The sequence below is a fragment of the Bufo gargarizans genome, chromosome 6 (genome assembly GCF_014858855.1).
Source record: "Bufo gargarizans isolate SCDJY-AF-19 chromosome 6, ASM1485885v1, whole genome shotgun sequence".
NCBI classification, from domain to species: domain Eukaryota; kingdom Metazoa; phylum Chordata; class Amphibia; order Anura; family Bufonidae; genus Bufo; species Bufo gargarizans.
Window position 1 is genome coordinate 350,293,319 of NC_058085.1, and position 15,083 is coordinate 350,308,401.

At 45.5% G+C, this 15,083-nt stretch overlaps 1 protein-coding gene across 1 annotated transcript in view; it reads right to left on the reverse strand.

Annotated features, from left to right (window-relative positions):
* Nucleotides 1–15,083, reverse strand: part of LOC122940096 (alpha-2-macroglobulin-like) — a 174,593-nt gene that overhangs the window by 105,107 nt on the left and 54,403 nt on the right. The window contains exon 14 of the mRNA XM_044296442.1: nucleotides 718–863. Coding sequence (XP_044152377.1) covers nucleotides 718–863 — 146 coding nt within the window. The remainder of the gene's footprint in view (nucleotides 1–717; nucleotides 864–15,083) is intronic.

A 15,083-nucleotide genomic window follows, 5' to 3' on the forward strand; every position in this document is an offset into this window, starting at 1 on the left:
ATACATCACGCGCCTGCGCCGCCCACTTTATGAATGAAGCAGGCGGCGTGGGTGCATGACGTATGACTCACGCTGCCAGCGCCCGTCCTCCCGGCCTGCCTCCTCCCTCCTCTCTGCTACCTACCGAGCGGGAGCGCTTGTAGTTGTAAGTAATACACAGCACTCATTATGCGATTATGTACATAACAATTAACTATTAGAGATACAATTATACAGTGAGCAGGGCCCGTGTAGTAGAATACAGTCACTGCATGGGCCCCGCTGTCATTATAAAACCAGATGCCGGCCCCCAGCCCTGTATTGAGGGTCATTCACTACAGGGACACTTATGGAGGGGATCTGTGGATGATACATAGCATAAGATGCTATATATGTGTCATCCACAGATCCCCCCCATAACTGTCATACACAGATCCCCATAACAGTGCCATCCAGAGAGCCCAATAAGAGCCACCCACAGATCCCCCATAAGTGTCACCCACAGATCCCCCATAAGTGTCACCACAGATCCCTCATAAGTGTCACCCACAGATCCCCCATAACAGTGCGTCACCCACAGATCCCCTATAATAGTGCCATCCACAGACCACAATTAGTTCAAAACCCACCAAAAGCACACCTTTTGGTTAAACTTTTTTTTTTTCTTATTTTCCTCCTCAACAACTGGTTGGTGCGTCTTATGGGCCGGTGCGTCTTATACTGCGAAAAATACGGTACCTTATTTTTAAAACATTTCTGTGCGTTGAACTTTTCAGTGTCTGCTAATATTTCTCCATTAGGTAGAAGAATGTAGACAAGGACATGAATAGTTGTTGATGTGTCTCCGCTTAATCTGAGATTTAAAGTGGCTTTTCCATGTATCTCTAGGACACACAAAACATTTGTGGTTGTAGAACATTATGATTGCATTTCAATGTAAAAATCTTTAATATTTTGGGATTCAAATTTAACATTGCTATCCACTAATCAAACCAGATTACAGAAAATCTACAGCAGGTAGGTCAGGGAAGAATTAATTCCTGAACACAGCTTCTCAAACGTTATACAATTGCAAGAAAAAGTATGTGAACCCTTTGGAATGATATGGATTTCTGCACAAATTGGTCATAAAATGTGATCTGATCTTCATCTAAGTCACAACCATAGACAATCACAGTCTGCTTAAACCAATAACACACAAAGAATTAAATGTTACCATGTTTTTATTGAACACACCATGTAAACATTAACAGTGCAGGTTGAAAAAGTATGTGAACCCTTGGATTTAATAACTGGTTGAAACTCCTTTGGCAGCAATAATTTCAACAAAACGTTTCCTGTATTTGCAGATCAGACGTGCACAACGGTCAGGAGTAGGGATGAGCGAACCCGAACTGTATAGTTCGGGTTCGTACCGAATTTTGGGGTGTCCGTGACACGGACCCGAACCCGGACATTTTTCGTAAAATTCCAGGTTCAGGTTCGGTGTTCGTCGCTTTCTTGGCGCTTTTTGAAAGGCTGCAAAGCAGCCAATCAACAAGCGTCATACTACTTGCCCCAAGAGGCCGTCACAGCCATGCCTACTATTGGCATGGCTGAGATTGGCCAGTGCAGCATGTGACCCAGCCTCTATTTAAGCTGGAGTCACATAGCGCCACCCGTCACTCTGCTCTGATCAGCATAGGGAGAGGTTGCAGCTGCGATGTTAGGGCGAGATTAGGCAGTGATTAACTCCTCCAAAAGACTTCATTCAGAGATCGATCTGCAGCTGTGGATGATTGGACTGCTGCTATTGAATTGCTCACTGTTTTTAGGCTGCCCAGAGCGTTTTTCAGTCACTTTTTTCTGGGGTGATCGGCGGCCATTTTGTGTCTTGTGGTGCGCCAGCACAAGCTGCCACCAAGTGCATTTAACCCTCAATGGTGTGGTTGTTTTTTGGCTAAATCCTACATCAGGGTCAAGCTGTCACACCAAGCGCATTTAACCAGCAATAGTGTGGTTATTTTTTGGCCATATACTACATCAGGGACAAGCTGAGCCTGTCACCAAGTGCATTTAACCCTCAATGGTGTGGTTGTTTTTTGGCTAAATCCTACATCGGGGTCAAGCTGTCACACCAAGTGCATTTAACCATCAATAGTCTGGTTATTTTTTGGCCATATACTACATCAGGGGCAAGCTGAGCCTGTCACCAAGTGAATTTAACCCTCAATAGTGTGGTTGGTCAAGCTGTCACACCAAGTGCATTTAACCATCAATAGTGTGGTTATTTTTTGGCCATATCCCAGTCTAATTCTGTCAGTAAATGTATACCTGTCACCCAGCGCCTAAATAATAGGCCTCAAATTTATATCCAGCTAAATCTGTCATTACTGCTGTGGCTGGTCAAGTTATTTAGTGTCCGTCAAAGCACAGTTTTTGTTGTGGGTTGAAATACAATTCCCAATTTAGCAATTTCCTAATTCAGTGGTTTCTGCTGTATCAGAGCTATTTTAATTCTATCCCTAAAAGGGTATATAAGATTCAAGGTGCACATAGGGTCATTCTGAATAACTTCACACACACACGCTACTGTGCATTTCCAAGTCTAATTCTGTCAGTAAACATATACCTGTCACCCAGCGCCTAAATACTAGGCCTCAAATTTATATCCAGCTAAATCTGTCGTTACTGCTGTGGCTGGTCAAGTTATTTAGTGTCCGTCAAAGCACAGTTTTTGTTCTGGGTTGAAATACAATTCCCAATTTAGCAATTTCCTAATTTAGTGGTTTCTGCTGTATCAGAGCTATTTTAAATCTATCCCTAAAAGGGTATATAAGATTCAAGATGCACATAGGGTCATTCTGAATAACTTCACACACACGCTACTGTGCATTTCCAAGTCTAATTCTGTCAGTAAACCTATACCTGTCACGCCTAAATAATAGGCCTCAAATTTATAGCCAGCAAAATCTGTCGTTACTGCTGTGCCTGTATTAGTGTAATACGATACCTAAATAGATAGCCAGATAGTGTTAGGTGTCTGTAAAAAAAGGCCTGAATTTGAATTCAATACATTGGGCCAAATAATATTTTTCTTATTGTGGTGAACGGTAACAATGAGAAAAACATCTAGTAAGGGACGCGGACATGGTCGTGGTGGTGTTAGTGGACCCTCTGGTGCTGGGAGAGGACGTGGCCGTTCTGCCACAGCCACACATCCTAGTGTACCAACTACCTCAGGTCCCAGTAGCCGTAATAATGTACAGCGATATATGGTGGGGCCCAATACCGTTCTAAGGATGGTAAGGCCTGAGCAGGTACAGGCATTAGTCAATTGGGTGGCCGACAGTGGATCCAGCACGTTCACATTATCTCCCACCCAGTCTTCTGCAGGAAGCGCACAGATGGCGCCTGAAAACCAAGCCCATCAGTCTGTCACATCACCCCCATGCATACCAGGGAAACTGTCTGAGCCTCAAGTTATGCAGCAGTCTCTTATGCTGTTTGAAGACTCCGCTGGCAGGGTTTCCCAAGGGCATCCACCCAGCCCTTCCCCAGCGGTGGAAGACATAGAATGCACTGACGCACAACCACTTATGTTTCCTGATGATGAGGACATGGGAATACCACCTCAGCATATCTCTGATGATGATGAAACACAGGTGCCAACTGCTGCATCTTTCTGCAGTGTGCAGATTGAACAGGAGGTCAGGGATCAAGACTGGGTGGAAGACGATGCAGGGGACGATGAGGTCCTAGACCCCACATGGAATGAAGGTCATGCCACTGACTTTCACAGTTTGGAGGAAGAGGCAGTGGTGAGACCGAGCCAACAGCGTAGCAAAAGAGGGAGCAGTGGGCAAAAGCAGAACACCCACCGCCAAGAGACTCCGCCTGCTACTGACCGCCGCCATCTGGGACCGAGCACCCCAAAGGCAGCTTCAAGGAGTTCCCTGGCATGGCACTTCTTCAAACAATGTGCTGACGACAAGACCTGAGTGGTATGCACGCTGTGCCATCAGAGCCTGAAGCGAGGCATTAACGTTCTGAAACTTAGCACAACCTGCATGACCAGGCACCTGCATGCAAAGCATTAACTGCAGTGGAGTAAACACCTTAAAACCAAGGAAGTCACTCAGCCTCCCCCTGCTACCTCTTCTGCTGCTGCCGCCTTGGCCTCTTCTGCTGCTGCCGCCTCGGCCTCTTCTGCTACTGCCGCCTCGGCCTCTTCCTCCACCTCTGGAGGAACGTTGGCAACTGCCACCCTTCAAACAGGGGATGGACCACCAACACCACCACCTCCGTCACCAAGCATCTCAACCATGTCACACGCCAGCGTTCAGCTCTCCATCTCACAAACATTTGAGAGAAAGCGTCAATTCCCACCAAGCCACCCTCGATCCCTGGCCCTGAATGTCAGCATTTCTAAACTACTAGCCTATGAAATGCTGTCATTTAGGCTCGTGGACACAGACAGCTTCAAACAGCTCATGTCGCTTGCTCTCCCACAGTATGTTGTTCCTAGCCGGCACTACTTCTCCAAGAGAGCCATGCCTTCCCTGCACAACCAAGTATCCAATAAAATCAAGTGTGCACTGCGCAACGCCATCTGTGGCAAGGTCCAGATACGTGGACCAGTAAGCACCGCCAGGGACGCTATATCTCCCTAACTGCACACTGGGTAAATGTAGTGGCAGCTGGGCCCCAGGCGGAGAGCTGTTTGGCGCAAGTCCTTCCGCCGCCAAGGATCGCAGGGCAACATTCTTTGCCTCCTGTTGCCACCTCCTCCTACTCAGCTTCCTCCTCCTCTTCTTCCACCTGCTCATCCAGTCAGCCACACACCTTCACCACCAACTTCAGCACAGCCCGGAGTAAATGTCAGCAGGCCATTCTGAAACTCATATGTTTGGGGGACAGGCCCCACACCGCACAGGAGTTGTGGAGAGGTATAGAACAACAGACCGACGAGTGGTTGCTGCCGGTGAGCCTCAAGCCCGGCCTGGTGGTGTGCGATAATGGGCGAAATCTCGTTGCAGCTCTGGGACTAGCCGGTTTGACGCACATCCCTTGCTTGGCGCATGTGCTAAATTTGGTGGTGCAGAAGTTCATTCACAACTACCTCGACATGTCAGAGCTGCTGCATAAAGTGCAGGCCGTCTGTTCGCGCTTCCGGTGTTCACATCCTGCCGCTGCTTGCCTGTCTGCACTACAGCGTAACTTCAGCCTTCCCGCTCACCGCCTCATATGCGACATGTCCACCAGGTGGAACTCCACCTTGCACATGCTGGACAGACTGTGCGAGCAGCAGCAGGCCATAGTGGAGTTTCAGCTGCAGCACGCACAGGTCAGTCGCACTATGGAACAGCACCACTTCACCGTCCAATGACTGGGCCTCCATGCGAGACCTGTGTGCCCTGTTGCGCTGTTTCGAGTACTCTACCAACATGGCCAGTGGCGATGACGCCGTTATCAGCGTTACAATACCACTTCTATGTCTCCTTGAGAAAACACTTAGAGCGATGATGGAAGAGGAGGTGGCCCAGGAGGAGGAGGAGGAGGAAGAGGGGTCATTTTTAGCACTTTCAGGCCAGTCTCTTCGAAGTGACTCAGAGGGAGGTTTTTTGCAACAGCAGAGGCCAGGTACAAATGTGGCCAGCCAGGGCCCACTACTGGAGGATGAGGATGAGGAGGAGGTGGAGGAGGATGAGGATGAAGCATGGTCACAGCTGGGTGGCACCCAACGCAGCTCGGGCCCATCACTGGTGCGTGGCTGGGGGAAAGGCAGGACGATGACGATACGCCTCCCACAGAGGACAGCTTGCCCTTACCTCAGGGCAGCCTGGCACACATGAGCGACTACATGCTGCAGGGCCTGCGCAACGACAGCAGAGTTGCCCACATTTTAACGTGTGCGGACTACTGGGTTGCCACTCTGCTGGATCCACGGTACAAAGACAATGTGCCCACCTTACTTCCTGCACTGGAGCGTGATAGGAAGATGCGCCAGTACAAGCGCACATTGGTAGACGCGCTACTGAGAGCATTCCCAAATGTCACAGGGGAACAAGTGGAAGCCCAAGGCCAAGGCAGAGGAAGAGCAAGAGGTCGCCAAGGCAGCTGTGTCACGGCCAGCTCCTCTGAGGGCAGGGTTAGCATGGCAGAGATGTGGAAAAGTTTTGTCAACCTCTCTCCTCTGCCTGGGTGCCTGGGCCTAAATATATGACAATGGACTGTTGCAGTGGTGGTTGACGTGAAGCCTGATTCTCTTCTATGACATGCAGACTGATTCTCTGCTGACATGAAGACAGATTCTCTGTTACGGGACCTCTCTCCTCTGCCTGGGTGCCTGGGCCTAAATATATGACAATGGACTGTTGCAGTGGTGGCTGACGTGAAGCCTGATTCTCTTCTATGACATGCAGACTGATTCTCTGCTGACATGAAGCCAGATTCTCTGTTACGGGACCTCTCTCCTCTGCCTGGGCCTAAATATATGACAATGGACTGTTCCAATGTTCGGTGACGTGAAGCCCGATTCTCTGCTATGACATGCAGACTGATTCTCTGCTGAGATGAAGCCAGATTCTCTGTTACGGGACCTCTCTCCTTTGCCTGGGCACCTGGGCCTAAATATATGACAATGGACTGTTGCAGTGGTGGCTGACGTGAAGCCTGATTCTCTTCTATGACATGCAGACTGATTCTCTGCTGACATGAAGCCAGATTCTCTGTTACGGGACCTCTCTCCTCTGCCTGGGCCTAAATATATGACAATGGACTGTTCCAATGTTGGGTGAAGTGAAGCCTGATTCTCTGCTATGACATGCAGACTGATTCTCTGCTGACATGAAGCCAGATTCTCTGTTACGGGACCTCTCTCCTCTGGCTGGGTGCCTGGGCCTAAATATATGACAATGGACTGTTACAGTGGTGGGTGACGTGAAGCCTGATTCTCTGCTATGACATGCAGACTGACTCTCTGCTGACATGAAGCCAGATTCTCTGTTACGGGACCTCTCTCCTCTGCCTGGGTGCCTGGGCCTAAATATCTGACAATGGACTGTTACAGTGGTGGGTGACATGAAGCCAGATTCTCTGCTATGGGACCTCTCTCCTATTGATATTGGTAAAAAAAAATTTTTAATTCATTTACCTATCCACATTTGTTTGCAGGGGATTTACCTACATGTTGCTGCCTTTTGCAGCCTTCTAGCTCTTTCCTGGGCTGTTTTACAGCCTTTTTAGCGCCAAAAAGTTCCAGGTGTCCGCTCAACTCTAGTCAGGAGTAATTCTGGACCATTCAGCAATATTCTTGGGATGTCTGGTGTGAATCGCTTTCTTGAGGTCATGCCACAGCATCTCAATCAGGTTGAGGTCAGGACTCTGACTGGGCCACTTTAGAAGGGTATTTTCCTCTGTTTAAGCCATTCTGTTGTTGATTTACTTCTGTGCTTTGGGTCATTGTCCTGTTGCAACACCCATCTTCTGTTGAGCTTCAGCTGGTGGACAGATGGCCTTAAGTTCTCCTGCAAAATGTCTTGATAAACTTGGGAATTCATTTTTCTTTTGATGATAGCAATCTGTCCAGGCCCTGACGCAGCAAAGCAGCCCGAAACCATGATGCCCCCACCACCATACTTCACGTTTGGGATGAGGTTTTGATGTTGGTGTGCTGTGCCTCTTTTTCCCCACACATAGTGTTGTGTGTTTCTTCCAAACAACTCAACTTTGGTTTCATCTGTCCACAGAATATTTTGCCAGTACTGCTGTGGAACATCCAGGTGCTCTTGTGCAAACTGTAAACGTGCAGAAATGTTTTTTTTGGGACAGCAGTGGCTTCCTCTGTGGTATCCTCCCATGAAATCCATTCTTGTTGAGTGTTTTACGCATCGTAGATTCGCTAACAGAGATGTTAGCATATGCCAAAGACTTTTGTAAGTCTTTAGCTGACACACTAGGATTCTTCTTCACCTCATTGAGCAGTCTGCACTGTGCTCTTGCAATCATCTTTACAGCACGGCCACTCCTAGGGAGAGTAGCAGCAGTGCTGAACTTTCTCCATTTATAGACAATTTGTCTTACCGTGGACTGATGAACAGCAAGGCTTTTGGAGATACTTTTATAATCCTTTCCAGATTTATGCAAGTCAACAATTCTTAATCATAGGTCTTCTGAGAGCTCTTTTGTGCAAGGCATCATTCACATCAGGCAATGCTTCTTGTGAAAAGCAAACCCAGAACTGGTGTGTGTTTTTTATAGGGCAGGGCAGCTGTAACCAACACCTCCAATCTCATCGATTGGTCTCCAGTTGGCTGACACCTCACTCCAATTAGCTCTTGGAGATGTCATTAGTTTAGGGGTTCACATACTTTTTTCACATGCACTGTGAATGTTTACATGGTAACATTTAATTATTTGTGTGTTATTAGTTTAAGCAGACTGTGATTGTCTATTGTTAAGACTTAGATGAAGATCAGATCACATTTTATGACCAATTTGTGCAGAAATCCATATCATTCCAAAGGGTTCACATAATTTTTCTTGCAACTGTATACTAGGGTCTCACCCATCAAACCATGATGATGCCAACCTGAGCCTCCATTGAAGTTCATGTCAAAATTCCAATCTTATTTCCATTTAACTTGTATTTGTCTCTAAATCTCAAATAACTTTAAAATAAACACCAGAGGAGTCAATTACATTGCTAAACCAAAAGATTGTTGCAGCCAGGGAAAGCTCTGAGCTGCATCTCTCAAAAAATCTGATAAGCAATGTTGTAAATAGAGATGAGTGAATTTTTCAAAAGTTCGATTCGGCCCGTTCGCCCAATTAAAAAAAAAATTTGGTTCGATCTTAATTTATTTGCCGTGAATCGCGTTAAAAAATGGCTAATTCTTGGCTGCAGAGAGCCTTTAAAATGGCGTAGAACACTGTGCCAGTAACATGCATAGGGAGTCTGCTGTGGTAGTGAAATTATACTGTGAGTCAGTATGACATGCAGATGACAGGCATCACTCTTAGAATCACTACACACTTCACTTATTTGGTCAGTCATGGGGCCAAAACTGACAAAATAACTCAAGTATGAACTCAGCCTTACAGGTCAGCCTTTTACACCGTCGTCAGCTGATTCCACATAGATGTCTACAGAACCTGTTGTATTAAACACTTATACAAGTAGAGTCCCCCAACAGAGTGGAGAGGGTGTCAGCAGTAAGTTTGTGTTGACGTCACTGATTATTTTGCCCTTCCTCTGATCTGTCAGAACAATAACCCCCAAAAAACTGATCCTGTCTGTGGAGCAAACGAGGTGCAGAACAGCGTGACACCGCCGTGCCCTGCACATGTGGTATGCAGGAGGGGCACTGTGAATTGTCCCTGCAGTGGAGGCTGAGGACACGGTGGAGGATGAGGAAGCAGAGGCGGACATTGTCGCAGGACCAACGGCATGACAACATGGAGGCGAAAGCAGTGTCACCTGGCCAAGTTGCTGGTGTGGCTGTGCAGGAACCACATTCACCCAGTGGGCCGTAAAAGATATGTATTGTCCCTGACTTTATTTACACCTCCACATGTTGGCGCTGCCATGCACTTTGGCAGCCACCGACAGGCTCAAGGACTGGCCCACCTTCTGTTCTACGTGTGTGCAGGGTTGTACTGCCTTTTTGGCAAGGAAATGATGGCTTGGGACTCTCCACCTCGGCTCGTCACAAGCCATCAGTTCTCTGAAAGGTGCTGAGTCCACCACTTGGAAAGGGAGGGACTGCAGCACTAGCACTTGGCCAGGTACACGTTCAGGACAGACAGTTCCCTTCAGCTGAGGTGGTGGAGCCTTGACTGTCTGAAATCGACTGTGTGCCACTAGTTGATGCAGCGGTTGCTGCGGCATGCTGGACCACCACATCGAAGCCATGGTTCTCCCAGGACACTGTATGGTGATGCTGCATATGTTGACGCAGGGCCGTGGTGCCAACATTGGCACTAGAGATGAGCAAATCAAATCCCATGAAGTGGAATTCAATCCGAATTTCAGGATGAATTTGATTCGTCTAGAAGCAGAATTTCCTTGTGCTTCTTGTTAGCGAATCGATTTAACCTGAAATAGTATAAAAAACAAAAGAATTCAAAATTACCTCCTCCTTTTGCTCGCAACGGGCCATCAGCCTCCATCCTGCTTGAAGAGCTCGGCGTGATGATGTAATCTCGCGCCGCACGGGATTTCGACCGGCTGGACCGTCGCGAGTAAATGGAGGCGGTAAGTTTGATTTTATAAGTTTGATTTATTGTTAATTTTACACTCAGATGCCATGATCATGTATGAACGTGGCATCTGAGGAGTACAATGACGGGCGTGGCGTTATTGCAGCTCCCTGTTATTGCACTCACCACTTTCGAAAAAATGCGCTTCGTATTGAAGTAATTCGTCACAAAGCAAATTTTTTTGTAAAATTTGGCGAAGCAGCCGAATCGAATTTTCAATAAATTCGCTCATCTCTAATTGGCACCCTGGCCATGCTTCACCTTCTGCCCACAGATTCTACATATGGCCATGTTCATCTCCTCCAGCGGCATAAGAAAAAACTGCCACACCGCCTTGTAGGTGATTTTACCCCCCAACACCACGCACTGACTGCTACCGCCGCTGCCGCCTGGGTAGGTAGGCTCCTGCGATGCAGGTGGTCTACCCCAGGCATGTTTGGCTACCAACCTCCCACTGCTGCCATTTTGCTGACTCCTGGCCACTCTAGTGATTTGCTGGCTCTGCCGCTGCCTGTCGGACAAACTGCCCCCCTCTTCTCCCGATGATGAAGCCCCTTAGTCAGAGGGGGTGAAGACGTGATGATGTAGGTTTGCTACGTTGCTCCTCCCTCCGACCGTTCTATCCCGCTGCACTATGCAAAACACGAGCCTCTCTATCTGAACCGTGGGACGCCCCCACCTCTGAGCCCTTTGTGGTCTGCTGGATCGGACTCTTGGTGGATCCCCTGTGTTTGTCCGACTTGTCTGGCAGTGTATGATTGCTGCCTGGCTCGCAGACGGGGCGGTCCCCCTCCTTCTGATGTTTCAGTCTCCACTGCTTCCTGCGGCCCCTCCCTTATTGGTTCAGTGTCGGCTGGGACCTGGTTACAGGTTTGAAGTATCGAATATATGTTGCTTCGTGTCCTCCTCTGCCTCCATGTTTGACCCCTCCTCTCACATGCCCTGTGTAATCATTTTCTGGATATCCTGCTTCGTCTATTAATTTATACGGAATATCGGACAGAAGGTAAACATTTCTCAACTTTATAAAGTGTTGCTTAAAAGTGTTAATTTAATAATACACAATCTCCTAGACAAAAGTCTTGGCAAATTGATTGTCTGGGAATCTCCCTTGAAGATTGAGATAATATATCGGCAAATTTAAGTTTAGTTTCTTATCATTTTAATCACATTTTGGTTCAATTTAATATTTTGCACCAAATCTATATCACACCATTATGGCTTAATAAATTTGGTTTAAGGGATATTACTAATTGTCCATGGTGTGATTTATCTGGGGTGGATCACTTGCATATGTTTTGGTCATATTTAGAGTTGAAACAATATTGTGGGGCAATTTATCAATTTATTATCCAGTATTTGAAAGTTGAGATTCCGTTTAAGGTGGAATGTATGGTACTGAATAACCTCACCAAGGTAGAATGTCCAAAATATAATTCTTTTGATTAAAATAATGTTCTTGGCAAGACTTTTGATTGCTTAGGGTTTGGTTTTCTCGAAATACTCCAAGTATTACTTCAGGGGTTAACCTGGTTAATAAGATTAGGAGATATGAAAACATTCTATATAAGCCGAGAAATACTGAGGAAAAATGGACTTAAATTTGGGGAGAATTAAAGTTTAAAGCCCCTTTCACACGAGCAAGTATTCCACCCAGGTGCAATGCGTGAGGTGAACGCATTGCACCCGCACTGAATCCGGACCTATTCATTTCTATGGGGCCGTGCACATGAGCCCTGGTTTTCACGCATCACTTCTGCATTGCGTGTAAATCGCAGCATGCTCTATATTGTGCGATTTCCACGCAATGCAGGCCCCATACAAGTGATTTTCACGCACAGTTGCTAGGAGACGATCGGGATGGGGACCCGATCATTTTATTATTTTCCCTTATAGCATGGTTATAAGGGAAAATAATAGCATTCTGTATACAGAATGCATAGTAAAATAGCGCTGGAGAGGTTAAAAAAAATAAAAAGTCATTTGACTCACCTTATTGTGAGTCACTAGAGTGACTCACAATAACTCACTTGCTCGAGCAGCCCAGCATCTCTTCGGTCTTCTTCTTTGCTGATTGCAGGAAAAGGACCTGTGGTGACGTCACTCCGGTCATCACATGATCCATCACCATGGTAAAAGATCATGTGATGACCGGAGTGATGTCACCACAGGTCCTTTTCCTGCAATCAGCAAAGAAGAAGACAGAAGAGATGACGCGCTGCGCGAGCAAGTGGATTAAGGTGAGTTAAATTATTTCTTTATTTTTTTAACCCCCCCAGCACTATTGTACTATGCATTCTGTATTCAGAATGCTATTATTTTCCCTTATAACCATGTTATAAGGGAAAATAATACAATCTACACAACCCCTATCCCAAACCCGAACTTCTGTGAAGAAGTTCGGGTTTGGGTACCAAACATGCCGATTTTTCTCACGCGTGTGCAAAACGCATTACAATGTTTTGCACTCGCGCAGAAAAATCTCGCATTTTCCCGCAACGCACCCGCCTCTTATCTGGACCAAAAATATGACGCCCGTGGGAAAGAGGCCTGAAGGTTTTCCTGCCTATACTCCCTCATTATCCCTCCCTTTTTCGCTTATTGATGGGGGGGGGGGGGAGACGCATTACAAGGGAGAGGGTTGGTTGGGTATGAACAGGGGGGTAGGGTTTATTAGGGGAAAAATAATATAATAATGTTTCGTTTTTGGTGAATTGTATTGTTTGAATTTCTAATAAAACTTTAAATAAAATAAAAAATAAATAAAAAGATGAGTAGCATATCACAAACTGAGAGTTAAAAGAGCAGAATTCCTCAGCATTGCAGAGTATTTCAGCAGAGGAGTGTGCTGATCTTGTTTAGTGTTGATCGCAAATATTCTAATCGCAAATTTTTATTGTGAATATTGGCACTTCGAGAATTTGCAAAGATTCAGAATATAGTGCTATATCTTCGTAATCACGAATATTCTAGATTTTTTTTTATCAGTACCCTCCTGCTTCTTGCCTTTGGGCCAATGAGAAGGCTGCAATATCTTTGTCTGAGTTTAGCAACATCCCTAGAAACCAATAGGAAAATTGTCTACTTCTTACTATATAAGAAACTGCCCAGCTACAATTTTCTGCAGTTTTTTGCAGTTCTGAGAGCAAGAGCAGTGTCTTTGCTGTGCTCTGTGCTTTGCTGAGTCATTTACATTGCTGAGTCAATTACATTAGATTGTTAGTTAGTTCATATATATAATACAGATAGTTAGTGGAAGACAGTCAGTGTAGGTTAGATAGTGATATAGTGTAGCTGGTTCCAGTGCAGGGTGTTAGGTAGTGTGATAGGAATTACTGTACTGTGTATTTTCTCCAGTCTCAGGAAACTTCTAGCAGCTTGAAAAATGTAGCAAAAGTGACCCACACCTGTATTGCGCAGGCAATACGCGCATGTTACATTGACGATTTTCGCAAACAAGAAAATACTGACTGGAGATCACAAATGTATTGCGAATATTAGGTATGAAACATTTAAGCCTCTGCCACTCCCCTGTGCAGGGCCTGGCACTTCTCTGTCTGACATACTTTTAGATCAAATAAATAAATAAAAAGGAAATTCAAATACCCCCCAAAAAGTCTGTAATTTTCTCACTTCACCACACAACGGCTAATAAGCCCTTTTTTCCCCCACTAATACACACAAAAAAAGGCTTTAGAACATGTAACTTCACCGCTGAACGGCAAATATATTTTTTCCTTTTGCACTAATACGCACCAAAAAAGGCTTTAGAACATATAACTGCACCTCTGAAAGGCAAATATATATTTTTTTTTCCACTAATACACTCCAGAAAAGGCTTTAGAATTTATAACTGCACCACTGAACGGCAAATATATTTTTTCATTTTCCACTAATACACGCCACAAAAGCCTTTAGAACATATAACTGCACTGCTGAGTGGCAAATATATTTTACTTTTGCAACTTATACACGACGAAAAGGGCTGTAATTTTATCACTTCACCACACAACGGCTAATAAGCCTTTTTTCCTACTAATACAAACCAAAAAATGCTTTAGAACATATAACTGCACCGCATAAGGGCAAATAAGATGCAGAAATATTTCCTTGTAATAAACCCTATTAATGGCTGTATCGAATAGGAATTACAGAGCTGTATAATGGCAATTTGGATCCCCAGTCAGTGCAGCAAGGTGTACTAGGATTGTTCCTATTACCAAGTCTGTAACCTCCCCTACTGAACCCTGTTTAACATAAATGCTGTGGAATGATTCCTCCCTATCCTTTCCCTACACCTTGAATAATCTTTCCTGCTCTTGTAAATCATTATTTTTAGCATAATTAATTTTTTTCTACCACTGTCCCTAGTGTCTGCTGACATCTCTCCCTGCACTAAGTACACTAGAAACTGGCAGAATACAAGATGGCTGAGGCTATTTATAGGGCTGTGACATCACAGGGCTGGCTGCTGATTGGCAGCATGCATGGCATTATGGGTGATCCCGCCTTCCCAAAGTTCCTTGCTCCATGTCCTCACATTCATTACCACGAATCGCGAGGAAATTCGGCTTTGGTGCAAATCAAAATTTTCCTGAAATGCGGATCAAATTCCACTTCGTCAGCTTCAACTGGCTCATCTCTAGTTGTAAACATTAGGATTCAAATAATCTTTTGAAGGAACCCAAGAACAATCATTAAAAAAAGCCACTAAAATGTTGCCAATAATGACGTATGGATATTTTAGCTATAAAATTTGTGACCTTTTCCTTCACTTGGCAAATTTGGTAAGTTATAAGAAACTTGGTGTAGTCTTCAAAGGAGACATAGTTTAGGCAACTTTGTTATGTAGAATACATAGG